Here is a 19,976-nt window from a genome sequence, read left to right on the forward strand (position 1 = left end):
ATGATCGCAGAAGTATATATACTAGGTTAGCAGTATCTGTTTCCCCAAGAGAAGACAGGAAATGGGCATGAAACTTGAGCACCACTGAAAAGAAAATCAACAAAATAAAGATCTTCAGATGGTCTTCTTATAGATTTCTATTTCTGATGTTCTTGAGATCCTTCACTGATGAAAATTCAGATTCAAGAGAGCCATGCCTGTCCATTCATGGTCACACATGTTAGATGACAGACTTCTCCATCCATTTTTTTCTAGATCTTCCAGTTGGAGTTTTTAATAAACAATTTCTAGCCTTCCAACAGAGGGTATTTTGGAACAATACGCTGAGATGCCAATTGCCATAGAGAAATAGACGCTGTGCACACCAGTGCGCTATTATTTCCTCATCCACACAGCCACCAACACGCCATCTGTTTTCACCTGTGGACCTGCAGCTGACCCTCGAGGAGGCTACAGGGGAAGGCCGGGGGACTCAAGCCACCCTTATGGTAATCACACCCAAGTACAGTCTTCTGGAGTTCCGGGGCAGAATGTGGATGGGCTTCATTATGGTCTGTCTGCACTTTGACTCCTTCCTTTAAAGAAACAGTGGTCATTCCCAGCAATGAGTCCCAAACACAGCTTGAAAACTGACTTGATGATTAGCTCTGCTCACTTCCACTGGGTCTTTTTTTAATGCTCTTCTTTCTAAATTCTTTTTTCTTTAATTCAAAGCATGTTTGTTGACATATATTCATCATACATAGTGCTGTGTTTCATCAAGACAGTTTTTCTTTCAAATGCATCGTGGACTGTGGTCACATGCACCTCTCGTGTTCTGTCCTTCTTTCCAGTTCCTTCGTCCCCTCCTTCCTGTTATCCCTCCCCATGTTTAGATATTAATATAAAGTTCTAGGAGTCACAAATAAGTGCAAATGTCTGGTTTATTTTTGCTTAATGTGGTGATTGCTGTTGCATTCATCTTTCCAGTAGGCGGCAGGCTTTTATTCATCATTATGGTTGAATAAGACCCCCCCACACACACACAATCATGTTAATAAAAATCCATTTATCTGTAGGTAGACTCCTAGGATTGACTCCTAAGCTGATCCCATGACCGGTGCAGCAGTGAACACGAATGTGCAGTCTCTGTGATACAGTGACAGCATGCTCCAGGCAGATCCTAGAAACTGTATAGCTGGATCATACAGTACTTCTCAAACTCTAAAGTCATATATGTCCCAAAGAGAACGGCATCTTTCCAGCCCTCTGATGTTCCTTCCCTTGTAGCTCTGCCTTAGAATCGGGGCAATCACCCTCTCTAAGGGTGCAACTGAAGAGTGGCCAGCAAACACATTCAGGCTCTTTGGAAATAAAGTGCACATTTTTTGGTTGGCATCCTCCTTCTCCATCTTCATATCACCATCATCATCTTCATATCATCATCACCATCATCATCATCGATGCCTTCTACCATGAGAGCCTTCTTTTCTCTCTCCTTAGATGATTCTTTTCTTGGTTTCAGTTTTATGTTGTAAACTAAGCTTTGCTAGTATAAGACTAGTGGGTTAAGCAAGAAAAACTACCCATGGGTGACAGGAATTAGCAGAGATAGACAGGTGTGCTAGGGTCGGATGGGATGAACATAGGCAGCTGTGGGCCTTGATTCTGGTGAAGGGTGTGTTGTAGGAGGCCACTTGTTTGTTTCCCGCTGCCCAGTCTCAAAATTACCACTCAGAAACTATGTTATTTAAATCACTGCTTGGCCAATCACTTAAGCATATTGCTAGCTAGCTCTTATATCTTTGGCTAACCCATTTCTGTTAACCTGTGTATAGCCACGTGGCTGTGGCTTACCGGGTGGCGGCTACATGGCATCGCTTTGACTCTACCTACTCTCTCTCTACATATATCTTTTCCAGCCTGGCTTTATTCTGTTAAGCCATTGGCCAAAAGCAGCTTCTTTTTTCATTAGCCAATAAAAGCAACACATATACAAAAGGACTTCCCACAGCAGGAGTGAAGATGGCTTCTCAGAAGAGATGTGTTTGGAAAAGAAATGACTTAACTTTGCCCGAGATAAGAGATGGCATTCCTGGAAAAGGGAAAGGGGGTTCACCAAGGCCTGTAGATGACTACAGTACATTTGTCTGAGATCCCATTAGCATGGCAGACAAGGGGACTCTGTCATAGAGGGATGCTGCTCCTGGGAAGCAGGGTTGCAGGCTCAACTTTTAAGTTTTCTGGTAGAGCACATCTCAGTACTTCCCGTCATTGGAATCTTCAGTGCCTGTATCAGACTGACCTAGACTCCGTGGACATCCTGAAGACTCCTGCAGTTGTGTGACCCACAGAGCTCAGCTCTTGGCAGGCAGAAGCAGCCCCGCTGGAGTCTATGAGGATTCAGGAGGAACTGCAGCAGCCTGGGAAGGAGCAGGAAAAGTCTTCTCCATGTCTAAGTGCTTTCTTCAAAGTTAGCCTTTCCTGGAAAGCGTTTCAAATACCATGATATAAAATTATTCTGATCTTATGCCCTAGATCTTAGAGATGATGAGGACAGAAAAACAAATACAGAAAAGGAAGCTAACTGCCTTGTGTTATCCCTTTGTATAGTTCTCAGGAGTTTACGATGCCCAATAATCGCTTAAAGTTTACATTCTTACTGTCTTTTTTAAATTGGTTTTTAATTTTTAATTTTATATGTATGTTTTTATATGAAGGTGATTTTATATGAACGCTTTAATTCTATATGAATGTTTTGCCTACATGTATGTCTGTGCGCCACATTTGTGTAGCACGTGCAGAAGCCAGAAGAGAAGAGGGTGTTGGATTCTCTGGAACTGTAGTTACATATGGTTGTGAGCTGCCAAATGGGTGCTGGGAATTGAACCAGAGTCCTCTAGGTGAGCAGCCAATGATCTGAACTTCTGAGCCAGCTCTTCAGCCCCTTAATGTCTTTTTCTAAGTGTGAAAATCATCCAAGAAACAACTGAATATTAGAGTTGGGTGAGTCCTTTGAATGGATTCTAGTCCATTGCTCTGTTTACAGTTAATAAAAGTGCAATCTAAATACGATGGGAGGGGTCACAAATAACTCTATCAGATAATTAGAGTTACTTGTGGTAGATAATCTGCCAGCCTGTTTTGACTCAGAGCAACTCACCTTTCTGCTATATGTAGTGTAGGCTCTCAAAAATGCAGGTGTGTAGTCTCACCATACCATTTGCATCTTACTGGTTATATATTTGTGCCTTGTCTTTTCAGATGAGTGTATTTTGAGGGGTCTCTCCTGTTTGTTATTCTTATGCAGAACTGCATGAATAAGAGGAAGAGAGTTTAAGGAATATGTGGCTAATCAGCTCCAACAGTGCATGGCTGCTCTGGAGTGTTCTTATCCACGCGGATATCATTTGGTGATGTGAGTTTTCTTTTCGGTGCTGGATGTTACATGCACAGGAGGCAAGTGCGTTACCACTGAACTGCAGCTCCACCCCTGAGAGAAATAGTGGGACCATCATGACACATGCAGTCTGTCATTCACCAAAACATCACAAGGTGTTTGTTATTCATTGTGACTTAATGTTACTGATTACCTTAGTGGCAACATAATATCGCCCACGTGGTTAATTTGGCCTATTCCCTATTGTTGACATTCTCATCATTGAGGGTTTTTTTTTTGTTTGTTTCTTTGTTTGTTATCTGAAGATAAAAAACCTTTGCCTACAAAACTGTGGGGCTTCTCCGGGGTCACATCCTATGGGAGGATTACAGGTTGGATAAGCAGATGGGAACCCTGAGGGCTTTTGATAGGTACAACCAAGTTCACTAGGGACAGTCTGCCATGATCTGTTTTTGAAGGCTAGTAACTTGAGACTGACTCTTTCAGTTGTTCCAATTAACTTGGAATTCAGATTTTTCTCTGGTTTTAGTATCCATGAGAAACTAAAAATTATGATAGGGACTTCATTTGGACTCCTCCAAGCAGTGGAGATCTCCCTTGTAAAACAGTCTGTAGAAGCTGAGGAAAAACCCAGACGTTTTCCTGCAGGGGTCACTGTTGCCGTCAATTTATGCCTGGAAGGAAGCTAAAATACTAGGGTATTTTAAAGCCTGATTAGTCCGCACTTAAACTGTAAAGTAAACAAGACTTTGCAGCCAGATAGCAGTAGCTGCCAAGTTCTTATACAATGACCTCAGTGCCCCACGCCTGCTTCAACTCTTTACAGGGAAAGCATTAGCGTCGGATTCCGTAGGTGTGCACACGTCGTATGCAGACTTGAAGAGGAGAAAAAGAAGGTGGTTTTTGTTTTTTGTTTTGTTTTTTCCCTGTGGTCCGTAGGATCTCTTGTTCTGTTCTCACTTTGCACTTTAAAATCTGCACAGACAAAATCAAGGAGTACAACTTGCTTAACAATCTTATACAATAAAGGAACGTGCCTTTTCCTTTGAGCTGTCGAGGGTGCGCTCAGATTTTACACGCGGCATTCCCGGAGCTGTCCTAAGGCGGCAGCCTGACTGCAGGGTTGACAGGGAACTGCCAGGTGTGTCGGGAAAGTGCCAACTCTTTTTTACAAAGCATGACTCTTTTCCATCACCAAATGCAAAGCAGTCAGACGTTTTTCCACCCTCACCCCTCCAATCCCCGGCCCCCCATCCGGTGCCAGGAGGTAGGACCGGCTGGGAGGCGTTAACTAGCTTGCCTGCTCTTTTACCCGACCCCAGAGGAGGCTGTGGTTCCTAACAGAGCCACCCAGTCCATCTACACTAGACAGGCGGGCTGCGAGCTGACCCAGGACTTGCGTCAAGCCCAAGCTGAACTGGGGCATCCGGGAAGCAGTGTGAGCCGGTCTAGGAACCCCAAGTGTGAGCAGTGGAGAGGCTGGTGGGCAAGGCTCAGCTTCTAATGGGAGGGGAGACCAGAGCCTAGCTATTAGCACACAGTGTGTGTCCTGGCTGCAGCCTCCTGATTCTGGTCCACTAGTGCGCTGCCTCCGCCCCTGGCACTGAGACTGGGAGTTGGCGAAACTCCCTCACCTGTCCGAACCCGGATCTGGCCGCGGGAAGGGCCTGGCAGCCAGCGCCTGCTGGTTACAGCAAGTTTGGCAAGTGGCCCTTCCTGCACTAGGGCGCCACTGCCAAGGAGGCAGGTGTGAGGCTGCTCTGCGCCCTAGCCTCTTCGTCTTCGTTTTCCTTTGTTCCCAGACACCATTAGCCTGGAATAGGCTTAGGGGCAGCTCCCGCAGACGCCAGGGCTGTAGGTTCGAGACGCCCCGCCTCCTCCTGCCACTTAGAGCCATCAGTGACGGAAGAACCTTCCAGTCGGCGGCGAAAGTCTCCTGTAACTGCAGAGGTTTTCGGAACTTTGCAAGCAGAGGCAAGCTGGTCCATTGACTGAAAGCTACGCCACTCCTGCTGCTAGCCTGCTACACCCCCCAGACCCGAAGAGACTACTCTCCCAGCCGCACCGACCCCCAACTTTTGATTCTCGCGGTTTGTGTTGTCTACCGGGGTGCCGAGCTACATTGCCGGAGGCGCGCGTCTTTTGAAGACCGCGCCATTCACATAGCCTAGCTCGCTCTTTTCGCAGGAGTGAAGGGGCTGGGTGCCTGATCCAGGACCGCATAGGAGCTCGGGAGGAACTGCCTTCGAGAAGTTTAAGATCGGAGCTCCGTCGGGGCCTCTTACTCCAAACCATAGTGAGTTCAGGTGTTTCCTCTCTAAACCCTGCGCCTGGAGCGGATAATCCGCGAGGCCCGGCGGTAAGCGCGGGGGTCCCTGTCGCCCCGTCGGAGTGACAAACCATGGCCGGCTGCTGCTGTCTGTCTGCGGAGGAGAAAGAGTCGCAGCGCATCAGCGCGGAGATCGAACGGCAGCTTCGCCGCGACAAGAAGGACGCGCGCCGTGAGCTCAAGCTGCTGTTGCTGGGTGAGTGGCTGCGTTTATCCGGCAGGCAGCCCCGATGTTCGCGTCCTGGCTCCTTCCCGTCCCGCCGTGCAAGCCCGGCGGCGCGCTGTCCTTTCCTCCCGTCCCTCTGCGGCTTACAGATGCTGCCGCCTCCGGGCTTAGGCGCGGGTCTTTTTCACCTAGGGCTGGGTCACTTTCGACCCCCGACTCCCAACATCCCAGAGCACGGCTAAGCCTCAGCCTTTGGACTCTTGTCGGTCCCACTGCCCCCCTCCGCCGCCTCACCCCGCACTGATCCTTCGTCCTCCCCCCCCCCCCCCCCGGGCTCCCAGCACTGGAGGTCGGTTGCTGCAGAACCCCAACCTGGATGTTGATAGGTGGTGTGGAACTGCACTGCCCGCAGTTTAGGTTCTGCTTTCCTTGGGTTTGGTGCAGGTGCCCAGGTAAGGTCATGTGGGAAAGCTCTGTCCTCACAGTAAGAACTGACAAAGTTAACTCCAGAAACTGACAAACTTGAGGATAGGAGGTGAGCCATGGAAGTGAAGCCCCTACCGCTAGTCTCTCTCTCTTCTGGCAGCGACAATGCCTTCTGTCGGGGATCTTCCAGAGTCCACAAGGAGAGAACAGGCTTAACCCTCCCTTGGCCCACCTTGGTTAACTTCGTTGACCAGTGGCTTTTAGAAGGTCTCTGCAGAAGTGTTTCCAAAACAAAAAGAAGACTTTAAGGGGCGATTCATTCCCCAAGGCAGGGCTCTCTCTCTGTCTCTCTGTCTCTCTCTCTGTCTCTCTCTCTGTCTCTCTCTCTCTCTCTCTCTCTCTGTCTCTGTCTCTCTCTCTCTCTTTCTCTCTCTCTGTCCTGCGGTCCATCCACTGATGAATACTGGCTTTTTCTTTCACCGTTCCCCCCTAAATAGCTGCAAATATTTCAACTTGTTTCCTCCATCCTTCCGGGAGTGAGTCCTCTCTTTTACCCTGTGTTTAATTATCTTCAAGCAATCACATTTCAAGAATGAAGGAGAAAAAGATTGACCTGAAGAGGCCTTTTTAGTCTGTTCTGCCTTCAGACCCAGACAAGGGAGCCCTCTATTGGGTAACCCCTAGTCCTGGGCTTAAAGGGTCTGCCTAGTTTTCCTCAGACCTGCAAGTCCACAGAGCTGACTACCCAGATTCCACACGCCAGCCTCTCCTTTGAGGCCGGAGGAAATTCCCCGCAGGAAGGACTCCTAGCTCACTATCAGGGTCTTAGCCAGTGAGGAGAGACTTGATCCAACATGAAAGCCCAACGGGAGACTGTGAGGCTGGGAGGGAGCTTGGGTCAGTGGAAGAGCTTCCTAAGGGGGGCGAATTATGAAGTAAGGGTGGAAGAAAGGGACTCTGTACATTCTCCACCCCCACGGCCAGGGCTACCCATCCAGAATTGGGCTGGGCCTGGGAGCTCTAACTGAACCCTGCAGGCTGCGACCAAGCTGGGCTTGTCAAGTGGAGTGCTCTGTCGCAGTTTGTAGCTTGATTAATACTAAGGTAATTAATTATGTCTCCCTTCGACTTTAGATGCATAGTTTTTCTTGTCAAGGGCAGACTAAACTCTAATTCATTTTAAAATATGTAGATTCATATCAATGTTTGAAGTATTGTACGGCCTATACCAAGAGCTGGGCATATGCTGCTCCTTGTAAGGCAGATTATGCAGTAAACTGAGCCATAATGTGTTGGTAATAGACCTGTTTGACACACTTAGACACACAAAGTAGAAAAGGAACACTCAAGGGTACACCGTTTGCCTTAAAGTGTAATCCAGGCAACAAACCCCTCAGGCTGTCCTAGCCCTGGCTCCAGTTCTCCTGACCCTTTGAAGTACTCTGTGCTCCCTTCTCCCAGATGGGACTGTAAATTATTATGGTGACAATTTTCCCATTCAAGGTACAGTTTCAAATCCCATGGAGCTACCAGAACCTTAAGGATGGGCTTAAATGCTCAAATTCTTTCTATCTTTAGAGGATTAAAGCACAGACCAATTCTCAAGCTAAATGGATTGGCTGTGACTCAAAAGTTTCAGCAGTCAGGGAAGGGTATGTGCTATTCTATCTGAAATCACAGAGTGGAAATTTCACCAGAGTTTCTAGAGTGACTGGATCAGATCCTTCACTGATCACGTGTCTCAGGTATAAAAGCCCCACTTCACACACGGGACTTTGGGATCCTGCGTGGAGTTATGTTTCCAGAAGTCATGGGCTCTCACAGTGATGAGAGTGTCTGCAGCCAGGGCAAGGGTGTTTCTGAAGTGGACACAGAGTAGCAGAGTCCTGACGGTGCTTAGCACAAGCCTAGGTCACTCCCCAATACTGAGGGACCCAAGATGCTGTCTGGTTACAGCTAGTGGTTGCAAGATGTTGGCGGAATCTTTTCTCAGCAGGAGGAGATGAAGAAAATAAAGGATACAGTTAAATTAAGTAGAAAGAAAGGTCTTCTAATTGGATAAAATTGGACCAAAACAAACAGGTATAATAACACTGGTGGAAAAGTGAAGGCAATACGTGTCCTGTACACCCGTGGGAAGTGGAGCTTGGACTTGTGCTTCTGAATCATGCGCCTGGGAGCTTAATATTCCACAGGCCCCTGTGGCTGGAATGGGAAAGGAATGGACATTCCTCCATACTAACATCCTTGTCAGACCACAGACAAAACCTCCCAGTTCCTTGATGCAGAGGCTGGGGCTGAACCAAAGGCGTATGGCGTTCTTAAAGACAGATGCAGAGCCAAAGGCCATTTTGCCTAACAAGAAACTGAGACTTCCGTGAGGTCTGTGGCCGCAGACAGGATGCTCAGGTCAGCAGAGCTCAGGGTACTCAACCCAGAGATAGCAGCAGCAGCAGCTCCTTGAGAAAAGGACCCCCGGCACAGCTAGCTCCCTCTGACCCACCAGCTGCTGCGGAAAGCGGCCCCTAGCTCTGACCAGGGCAGGACGTGCTGAGAGCGCCGGGGATGCCCTGGTGGGTAGAGGTGCCAGCAGCCTTGAATTCCTGTCTTAAGGTTGGGTGGCACCTTGGCTAGTCTTGAGGCTTTAAACCTAGGGGAAGAGGAGAACCGCTGGAGGGAACAAAGTGCTTTATGGACTGTGGCCCTTGTGGCCCGACACCCATCGGTGACTTCACTTCCCAATCGGAACCACGACAGGCTTTCTACTTAGCTGCGCGATGAGCCCATGCCCCTCTGAACTGGGCAGAATTGGGTGGGTTGCTGATGTAGGGATCCTCAGAGTGAAACCTGGGCGCCGTCAAGGGGCTTCACTCTTGAGACGTCGGCACCTTTCCTACCTCTGGTAGGGATCCTGGTCCCGGCAGGACACTCAGGCCTGGTCGAGCTTCTTCATAGGCCATTACGTCATTGGTGCTTCAGCAGCCCTGTGAGGACTGTCCCGAGCTGGGAGCCCACTCTGATGTCCTGGGTCACCAAGGATACCGAGGAGCCTGAAAGGCCTCTCTCTATTTGTCCCATTTCCTTTACCTCCACATCTGCCTTCAGCAGCTAGGATGCACTGTCTTGCGGCTCTGGCTTGCTCTAAACAAGGGCTGTTACCCCCATATGCTCACTCCTGTGGTCCTGTGAAATGGTCCTATCTGGAGACAGATCAGGTCTGGCCCAGTAGCTTCCTGGTGGAATGGCTGTGAAAACGTGAAGAACAAGGCCTCATTGCTCCCTCCCACCGACCTGTAGTCCACCCTACATCCTGGAGGGGTATCTGTGACTATTCAGCATCCAGAGTGGTCCCCAACTTCCTACAGGGGGAACCACATGTTCAGGCTCCATCCTTATATGCCACTCTTGGAGAGGGGGCTGGTGGCAGCGGCAGAAGCATGGCCTGGGCAGGGAAGATGAAGTCAACAGACTGTGGATCTTGGTGCACTGGGTGAATGGATGTGGGTAACTGAACACGGAGGCCTGGCCACAGATCCCAAGTCCCTTTTATCAGAGGCCGTCTTGGCTGGTTACCGAGTAGACATGTTCTCTCCTAGAGTAGAGTTTCCTGTGTAGTGAGGGTGGATACAAAAGCTTGTCAGTACAACATAGCCTAGCATGCCCTGGGGGTAGCTTACAGGGCTTCTCATTGATGTGTTCTTCTGAGTGCCAAGGTTTCTGGGATTTATCTTTGGGTAACTACAGTCTGCCAATGGTCTGTGGCCACCTTCTCATGATGCTTCTCCCGGGGAACCGAGGGATTCTCTTCAGGTTCCCCCTTTGGAGAACAGCCCACAGGCCAGCCTCGGGCTTGCTGAGAGCTGGGACTGAAGCCTAGGGCCACAGGGCAGCTGCAACATTCCAGGTCCAGCAAAGGACACGTAAGCGTTTCTGGGACTTCTGTGCAATCACTGCAGGAATGTGCCCTGAGATTGAATATCTATGCAAGGGCAGAGCAGCACTCAACCACCGGCTGCTCCCTGCAGTCTCCAAGACCCATTTCTGGCTGGGCACAGACTGGGAATCTGGCTGGGCACTACTGATCCAGGGGAAATCAGGGTTCCCCTCTTTAAAAATGGACTCAAAGCCATGTGGTGGTGTTACACACCTTTAATTCCAGCACTTTGGAGGTAGAGACAGGCAGATCTCTGAGTTCAAGGTCAGCCTTGTCAGGACAGCCAGGTGTACAAAGAAACCCTGTCTTGGGGTGGGGGCTCAAACTAGCTCAAGGACGATTTTATTAGTTTAAAAAAGGAGAGGAGAAGAGGGGAAGGAGAGGAGGAAAAGTAGGAGGAGAGAAAAGGGAAAACCAGGGAGGACAAAATGTAAAAGCTCAGCAACTTCCTGGAGAGGGAGAGGGGAGGAAAGGAGGAGAAACAGACAGTTCTGTTTCAGGTGGAGGTCAGACAGGCTGACAGACAAGCGGCCATGGTGGGAAGGGGAGGCTCTAGAGCAGTGTCATGAGCTCCTGATGCTGCGACCCTTTAATAAGTTCATATTGTGGAGACCCCCAGCCATAAAATTATCTTTGTTTCTACTTCATAACTATAATTTTGCTACTATTATGAATGGTTATGCAAATATCGGTGTTTTCCAATGGTCATAGGTCATCCCCGTGAAGGGTTGTTTGACCTCCAAAGGGATTGCGACCTACAGATGGAGAACCGCTGCTCTGGGGATACTAAGGAGGTCCACAGTATTGAGAAAAAAGCTTCAGTGGTTGAGGACAGCATGCTTCAAAAAGAGAAAGAAAAGTTATGCTTTTCTAATAATCAAAAAAAAAGTGAATTTACAAGCTACATAGGAATTCTGGGAAGAAAAAGTACAGTATCTCATCAAAGGACTAATTGTATCACCTCTCTGTAGTATAGCCTAAAGTGGACCTGCCTTCTTGGGGTGGTCCCCTAGTCGTGTGAGCTACCCAGACCAGTTTAAATGGCAGGTCTCTCTCCAGGCTGGAAACTCTATTCTTTTGATCAGTTTTTTTCTTCTTTAACACCACATGGAGGTGAGGGGGCTAGAGGCCTGACATGATTTCTGCATTTCACCTAAACAAAACATGTGCAAGGCCTTCATGGGAGGCAGATCCCAAGACAACGGCTCTCTGCACAAATGATTGTCTTAAAGAGTTACCATTGTTTTGGTGACTTGGGAAGGAAGGGATTTACTTGGCTTACACTTCCACATCACTATTCATCACTGAAGGAAGTCAGGACAGAAACTCAAAAAGGGCAGGGACCTGGAGGCAGGAGCTTGTTGTATGGAGGAGGGGGCCGCGTCCTGCCTCCCGGCTTGCTTAATCCACATGGAGATCTGTATTAATTAAATTGCTGCCTGGCCCATTAGCTCTAGCCTCTTATTGGCTAACTCTCACATCTTGATTCAACCCATTTCTAATGATCTGTATGTCACCACAAGGCCATAGCTTACCAGGAAAGATTCAGCATGTCTGACCTGGCAACTTCATGGTGGTCGGCTCTCTGCCTACCTGCTTCCTCCCAGCATTCAGTTCTCTTTTCCCCGCCTATCTAAGTTTTGCCCTATCAAAAGGCCTAGGCAGTTTCTTTATTTGACCAATGAAAGCAACACATAGAAAGAAGACCTTCCTACACCAGGAGCTGATGCAAAGGCCATGGAGGAGAGCTGCTTACTCAGTTGCTCATCATGGCTTGCTTGGCCTGCTTTCTTATAGAACCCAGGATCATCACCACCTGTAAAAGGTTTGGCCCTTCCCTATCAATCACTAATTAAGAGAATGCCCTACTTGCTTGTGGACAGCCTCGTCTTATGGAGGCTTTTTTTTTTCAATTGAAGCTCCTTCCACTCAGTCGACTCTAGCTTGCGTTAAGTTGACATAAAACTAACCATATAAAAATAGCTAAAGCGATGATGGAGGAACTTTTATGTTCTCTGTTTTCTAATCTTTGTAGGATGAACATGAATTACATGGCAATGAATTTCTGTGAAAAAATAAAACAAATAATCAAACACCATCATGGGTAGTGTTTTCAATGTAGAAAACTTCATTTCTGGACAATAACAATCAAATGAAGGAATTGTCTTCCTTTGACTTCAGTGCTCTTTGAGGCATGGTGAAGCATTGAGTGTTTCCAGTCACCCTGACATAGACTTGAACATAGACTTCATCGTGGAACTTTCTGGAAAGAAGCGGAAGTGGTACTTAATTATAACCTTCTGGCAGAGCGACCATGATAAAATAGCACAGGTTGAGAGGTTTGGGCAATGGGAATTGATTTTCTCCCAGTCTGAAAGCTGGAGTCCACGGGTCAAGGTGCAGGCAGTTTTGTTTAATCTTGAGGCTTTCTTCTTTGGCTTGTAGACAGGAGCCCTGTCATGTCCTCCTGCAGCCTTTCAGCCGTGCATGTCCAGTCCTGGTGTTTTCTCGTCCTCCCGCAGGGAGTCTAGTCCTTTTAGATTGGACCTTAAAGGCCTTGTTTTATATATTAATCATCTCTCGCTAAAGTATTGGTGGTTGAGACATCAACAAATAAATGTTGGCAGAAGGGTGTAATTCAGTCAATAATGTCAACAGTGGGGGGAAGACACACCTCACAGCTGCCGTTGCCTGTGAATTCCCAGCGTAGCCCTCTTCGCTCAGGTAGAGCTGTCCGTGGCTACAGCACAGAACAGCGTTTCAGGACGAGTCAGAGTGACGCTAAGTTAATGGGGTTATTACACAGAGACATGGGGTGATACATGCTTCCCACTGAAGTTCGGAAGGAAGGGGATATCATGGTCACTTCTTATGGCTGTGATAAAACACTCCGACAACAGCAACTTCAGGGAGGAAGGGTTTCATTGGCTCACAGTTCCATCGTGGTGGGCAGGTTCCAGGGGCAGGAGCATGAGGTAGCGGGTCCCATTGCATCCACATTCAGGCAGTAGAGGGATGGCCACCTGTGCTCAGTCAGCTCCATTCTTCCTATGCAGTCCAAGTCACAGAGACTGGTACCACCCCCCTCAAGGTGGTCCCCCACATCAGTCGACCTATTTAACTCCTCACACGCATCTTAGGAGACTAACCTAAATTAAATAATTTCTCAAAGATGTCCCGGAGCCTTTCAAATTGACATTAACAGTAACCATCACAACTGGTCTATTTGAAAAGAAAAAGGAGACTGTACAACTCAAACATGGACAATTTACAGCAAGGTTTAAGCAGTGTTTAAAAAAATAGAGCAGAAAAATGTGAGTTGGTTTATTCTCTCATCTTAAAGGATTTCCTATCTGGGGGATGGTGGCTCACACCTATAATCCCGTGTGGAAGGCAGAGGCAGAAGAATCAATATTTGAAATTCTGTAGTGAGTTGGATGCTAGAATGGGCTACAGAGACCCTGTCTTAAAATTAAACAGCATGCACAAATTAAGGAAACATTCGTTTTGTTAATGAGGGTGGTTTTATCAGGCTCATTGTTTGGGTTTAGGGAAGAGGAGTCCCGACACAGCTAAAATGCAAGGCCTGGACTTGAACATTTTGGCCCGAGCCCTAAGTAAGCAGGGCCTGTTGTTTTAACATCCTTGTCAGAGACGTCATTAGGAAGGCCAGCACTATCTCTGTAGGAATTGTGATGTTATCAGTTGTGTTGATGGCCTTGAATCTCAGCCAACAGTTGTACAGACTAGATCACAGGGTGAGAGGCTTCTTTGACTGTGTCCCTAAAGTCTCCAGGTCTTTCTGTGCTGCCCCAGTAACACTGAAGAAGTTGAAAATGTAGTCTGGACTGCTGGTTTCAAACCCAGGCTCTGCCATTTCTTGTCTGCGAATGTGATCCATTAATCTCTGCCAGGCACACTGTGTGCAGTGAGCGCTTGCTGACCCATCTTTAATCTCTGCCAGGCACACTGTGTGCAGTGAGCGCTTGCTGACCCATCTTTAATCTCTGCCAGGCACACTGTGTGCAGTGAGCACTTGCTGACCCATCTTTAATCCCTGCCTGGCACACTGTGTGCAGTGAGCGCTTGCTGACCCATCTTTAATCCCTGCCTGGCACACTGTGTGCAGTGAGCGCTTGCTGACCCATCTTTAATCCCTGACTGACACACTGTGTGCAGTGAGCACTTGCTGACCCATCTTTAATCCCTGCTTGACACACTGTGTGCGCTTGCTGACCCATCTTTAATCTCTGACTGGCACACTGTGCAGTGAGCGCTTGTTGACCCATTTTTTTGGGTAATTTTTCAGGTATCAGGTAGGTGTCATAGGTGTCATCTTCCATTTCAGCTGACCAGTTACTGGCTGCATAGTGGTTTGCTTAAAATTTCCAAGTAGTATTTTAACGGGGATATTTTGCTTTTCTTTTCTTTCAGGGTTTCCTAGACTTCAAATTGATTGTGGTTGTTTTTCGTAATTATACTCTGCAATAGAATGTCTGGGTCCAAACAGGCTTTATCAACTCAGACAAAACAAAATCTCCCCTTAAAACTAACTGTGACATTTCTGGGTAGGAGACCACAGAGACAATGCTGCACGGTGTTTTCTGTAAACGGAAGCTGCGCTTTCATTTCCCGGCCACCCAGACCCAAATAATCACATAAAACTATATTAATTACAACACTGCTTGGACAATGGCCCAGGCATATTCCTAGCTAGCTCTTGCATCTTAAATTAACCCATTTCTATTATTTTATATTTTATCACGAGACTCGTGGTTTGTTATCTCACATCTTGCTTCTTCGGTAGCTATATGGCATCTGCCTGACTTTGCCTTCTTTCTCCCTCCATTCAATTTAGTTTTTCTGCTTAGCACTATTCTGCCCTGCCATAGGCCAAAGCAGTTTCTTTATTAACCAATGGTAATAAGACACATTCATAGCATACAGAGGGGCATTTCACATCGATTTTCTCTGTAGAAGGTGACAGTTTCCTGAAAAAGAAAAGAAACATAACGGCAATCACTGCCTAATTTCCTAATCTCAGATTAGTCTGACAGAGCTCTCCAGAGTGCCAAGCCTGGTGCTCAGTATAAGGAACCTTTCCTCAAGGAATGGAATGAAAAGATTGCCACAAAAGTGTAATGGCAACCTGAGATGGCAGCCCAGGCGGAGTGGGAAAGAACAGGGTCACTTCAGGGGCTTCATGATGCGTGGACCCCAGGGTGGAAGTGACAGACTCTTCACATGCCAGGGAGAGAGAACACACTGTTCGTCTATCAAGGGAGATTGCTGAGGACAGTGGATGATATTCTCAGGATCGGAAAGAGTACCAGGACCCTTTGGGTAGCAGCTTTTATGCTTTAAGTCTTTGTCAGAATATTTTGCTCACTGTAAAACAGATGTTAATATGAAGATGATTTTTTTTGACCAAAATATGCTTCGGAAGATCGTGTGGCTTTCTCTGTACCTGCAATATATGAGCCCCACCCACCAGAAAGATGACCTGTTACCATCCACAATGCAGTCGTCCCTGAAGACGTCCTAAGGGATATGGGTGGGTACCCATCTTCCTTCTCTCTGTCTGTCCTGGACAATCTTTTGACTTTTCCCATTGTATTTTTCAAACAAACTCTTTTGCGGTATTTTACATGCAATGAAAGCTACCAATTCTAAGTGTACAGATGCGAACATGAGCATTGTATAAACACAGACATAAGTATGACCTAGACCACTCTCCCCTTCCCGAAAAGTTTCTGGTGTCCCTGTGCAGTTGTCCTCCTCCCTAAAATTATTTATTATAACTTTTTTTTTTGATTTTCAAGACAGGGTTTCTCCTTAGCTTTTGGTTCCTGTCCTGGAAATAGCTCTTGTAGACCAGGCTGGCCTCGAACTCCCAGAGATCCACCTGCCTCTGCCTCCTGAGTGCTGGGATTAAAGGCATGCACCATCACCACCCGGCTTTATTATAACTTTTTATGTGGAAACATCTTTGGATGTCTGAAAAATGCAGGAAAAAGAATCTAAGGGGCCTAAGGAGATACCTTGGTGGGTAAGAACACTTTATTGTGTAAACAAGAAGATCCAAGTTCAAATCCTGAGTACCCACATAAAAGTTAAATGGGACCACATGAACCCAGAACCTCAGTGTTTGAGTCAAGGACAGGTAGATCCTGAGAGCTCATTGGCCTGGCAGCCTCCTCAAAATGGTGGATCAGGTTCACTGGGAGGCCCTGTCTCACAAATAAAGTGGAGAATTCTAGTGGGAGATATTTGACTTTTCTCTGTAGTCTGCAAGTGAGCGTACTGGTACCAACATATACATACATACATGTGTAAGGATGAGGCGAGCAGGCCTGTTTTTCGTCCTGCCTGACTCCCACATGGTTAGCTTTATACCCGAAATAACAACACACAAATTGTATTCATGTAAACACTGCCTGGCCCATTAGTTTCAGCCTCTTATTGGCTAATTCTCACATCTTGCTTAACCCATTTCTAATAATCTGTGTAGTACCACGAAGTGGTGGCTTACCGGGAAAAATTCAGCATGTCTGACCTAGAGGCTGGCTCCATGGCATCTGCGTCACTTCCTTTCTTCCCAGCATTCTGTTCTGTTTACTCCACCTACCTAATTTTCTGTCCTATCAAAGGGCCAAGGCAGTTTCTTTATTTAACCAATGAAATCGACACAAAACAGACCCACCTACATCATACACACACACACAAAATGAATTTATAAACTATTCAGGTATATTATTTCCCTAATTCACTCGCTATATGCCTGCAACCTCTTTTTGTTCTTCCATGTGTATTTTCTCTACTTTTTGGAAATTTTTGAGAGTGTTATACATATATGTGCTATAGCCTTTAGCTCTAACTACATCCATGTAGTTTTCCTAAAACAGGAGAAAATCCTACGTAAGAATAGTTCATATGAAACTTTGGTGAGTTTAACCATGGTAGGATATTTGTGTCCAGTGTGTTTCTTGTATCATATAGCTGTCAGTCAGCCCAGGAATGTCCCAAGTGGCATTGCCTCATCCTGAGCCCAGGGCTCAATACCAGCTAGATATCACATTTGATTCTCATGTCTTTTTGTTTCTTTGGCTAGAACATTTTACAGGCCCTCAAGATATTGAATTTTTGAAGAACACATCCCTCTTGCCCATCTTCAAACCAAGAATCCCTTGTTTAGGCTTTGTCTGATTATCTTATGACTGTAGTCCAGCTAGACATTCTCGGCTGGAACACCAAGAGGTACATCTTTCAGAGGGACTTACATGGGAGGTACACGGAGGCCATTTGCTTCTCATTGATGACTTTAACTTTGATTACCTGGTCAAGATGCTGCTTGTCTTACCCCTTGAATTACACTGTCAGTTCTCAAAATGTTCTTTTTAATAACATTTTTTTCAGGCCTTGCACGTTAGGCAAGTTCTCTATTCCTGACCTACAAGCCCAGATACCAAATATTCTTGATTTATTAATTGTTTTTTATTCCTGAATGGTCAGTTGTATGATATGATGCCTTCAAACTTATCTTCCATCTCTAGGAGTCTCTTCGGTGCTCATGGGTAGGCACCTAGCAGCTACCGAAGAGCCTTTCTGTCGCCTCTCTTTACTTACTTCTGTCTTTCTTCATTTATTTATTATAGTGTTGGATCATTTGGTTCTCAGTGTGTACAAGACTTATGCAATGAGGAAGGTTTCTTCCAAGCTGGCCTCCCGTGGCATTGTGACATGCCACCATTATTTTCTTGATTATGTTCTGCCTGGCACAACATGATGCCCCAGGATCAACTTGTATCCATTCTGTTTGCCATGAGGCACTTCCAAAAGGACCTTGATCCTGGCAGTGGAGAACTGTTAGATGTTTAGGGATTTGAGACAAAACAATTGTGTCTATTAGTCTGTCAATTCCAGCACCAAAGTCCTGAAGAGTAAAGTTTTTAAGCCAGACCTCTGGGAGATGAAGTTTTGAGGCTTTCATGAGTCTTAAACTGCGAGCAGATACAAAATAGGAAGAACCACCATGGAGTTTGGCAAAAAGCAATAAGAAATGTCTCTCATTTTCAACCCCCTACCTTAAAATACACTTTCCTGGCTGGCGAGAAGGCTCAGTGTGAGGAGCACTTGGTGTGCAAGCATCGGGACCTGAGTTGACTCCCCAGACATGGCAGTGCCTGTGGCTGTCATCCCAGCACTCCAGCAGGATGGCAGAGACAGGAGAACCTGTAAAAGCTTGGAGGCCAGAGAGCCTGGCATATGCAGCCATGAACGAGCAACTCTGCCTTAAGCAAGGGGCAAGGTGAGGGATAATAGCTACTGTTATCTTCTGATATCCTTGTGAGTACCGTGGTGTTCAACATACCTGTATCCGCATCACACACACACACATCATACAAACACACACACACATCATGTTGTCTTCTGATATCCTTGTGCATACAGTGATGTTCAACATGCCTGCACCCACATCATACACATATCATACAAACACACACAGACATCATGTTATCTTCTGATATCCTTGTGAGTACCGTGGTGTTCAACATGCCTGCACCCACATCACACACACATACATCATACAAATACACACACACATCATGTTATCTTCTGATATCCTTGTGTGTACTGTGGTGTACAACATGCCTGTACCCACATCACACACACACATCATGCAAACACACACATCATACAAGCACATACACACAGAGGGGGGAGAGAGAGAGAGACAGAAGAGACAGAGAGGCAGACAGACTGACAGACAGACAAACCCCAGTTTTAAAAGATGCTTTCTAATCTATCTAATAGTTTGCTTTATCTCTACCCCGACACTTCCTGAATCACAAAGAGAAAACTATTATAAGAATTCCCTCCCCTCTGTGGCATGCAGGGGGATGAGTAAGCAGGGAAAGGGGATTCCAGGAACCTCTGTAGCAAAGATACTGTGCTTCGAAGATGAGACTGGAATTCAACCTCTCAAAAGTAGATTTGAAAAATGAAGACTGGCGGAGGGCCCTGGCCAGGATGGTTGGCGTGGATGGACCTTTCTGAGCCACCACCATCCTTCGTGAGTGGCAGAGCCCTCTGGGTGGACTTCCTTGCTCTGTGGGAACTGAAGGCACAGGATGCGCCTCTGACAGGGTCCCCTCTGGAACCATTAGTCCTGGCTGTCACCAGGGTGAAAGCCAGGTAACCTGACGGTGCGCACTGTCAGAGGAAAGAAGCATGCTGTGGACTCTGAGGCCGCTGAGGGCAGAAGAAGGTGCAAGGGCATCTGCTGGAGTCCTTACTTTGAACACAGTGGCTGGCTGGCTGCTGCTGTGTAAATTAACTGTGCTGGCCAGGGCTCTTGGTTGCAGATTGTTTCAGCAGAAAAATAATATATTAAGAGGAAGGTAGGAAACGGAGTTGATGAAAGTTGGATATCAGACTCAGCAAAATGGTAGGCTCCAAGAAAGGCCCAACATAGTGAGCCCTGGCATCAACCCAGCCTGCCACTACCAGCCAGGCCGCTCTAACAGGACCTGGAGCTTTTGCTGGTGAGGCACTGGACATTTTGTCTCTCAGCAGCTCTGCCCCTTACCTGTGATCACTGATGCATCCTTATATTGCTTTGCAAAACGAAGGCCATCATGGGACCAAATCACTAGATTGCTGGGCTTGAGGATTAGGATATGTGTTTGGAGTCAGCCTTGCTGGGTTGTACATCTAGGTTCTGTCACTGAAAAGCTGTGTG

The 19,976-nt window shown here is 46.9% G+C and overlaps 1 protein-coding gene across 1 annotated transcript in view; it reads left to right on the forward strand.

The window, feature by feature from the left end:
* Nucleotides 1-5,296: 5,296 nt before the first annotated feature.
* The window catches only part of Gna14 (G protein subunit alpha 14), a 145,372-nt gene continuing 130,692 nt past the window's right edge, over nucleotides 5,297-19,976 (forward strand). Inside the window, exon 1 of the mRNA XM_075973635.1 lies at nucleotides 5,297-5,904. Coding sequence (XP_075829750.1) covers nucleotides 5,781-5,904 — 124 coding nt within the window. The 5' untranslated portion in view covers nucleotides 5,297-5,780. The remainder of the gene's footprint in view (nucleotides 5,905-19,976) is intronic.

The sequence above is a fragment of the Microtus pennsylvanicus genome, chromosome 5 (genome assembly GCF_037038515.1).
Source record: "Microtus pennsylvanicus isolate mMicPen1 chromosome 5, mMicPen1.hap1, whole genome shotgun sequence".
In the NCBI taxonomy this organism is placed as follows: domain Eukaryota; kingdom Metazoa; phylum Chordata; class Mammalia; order Rodentia; family Cricetidae; genus Microtus; species Microtus pennsylvanicus.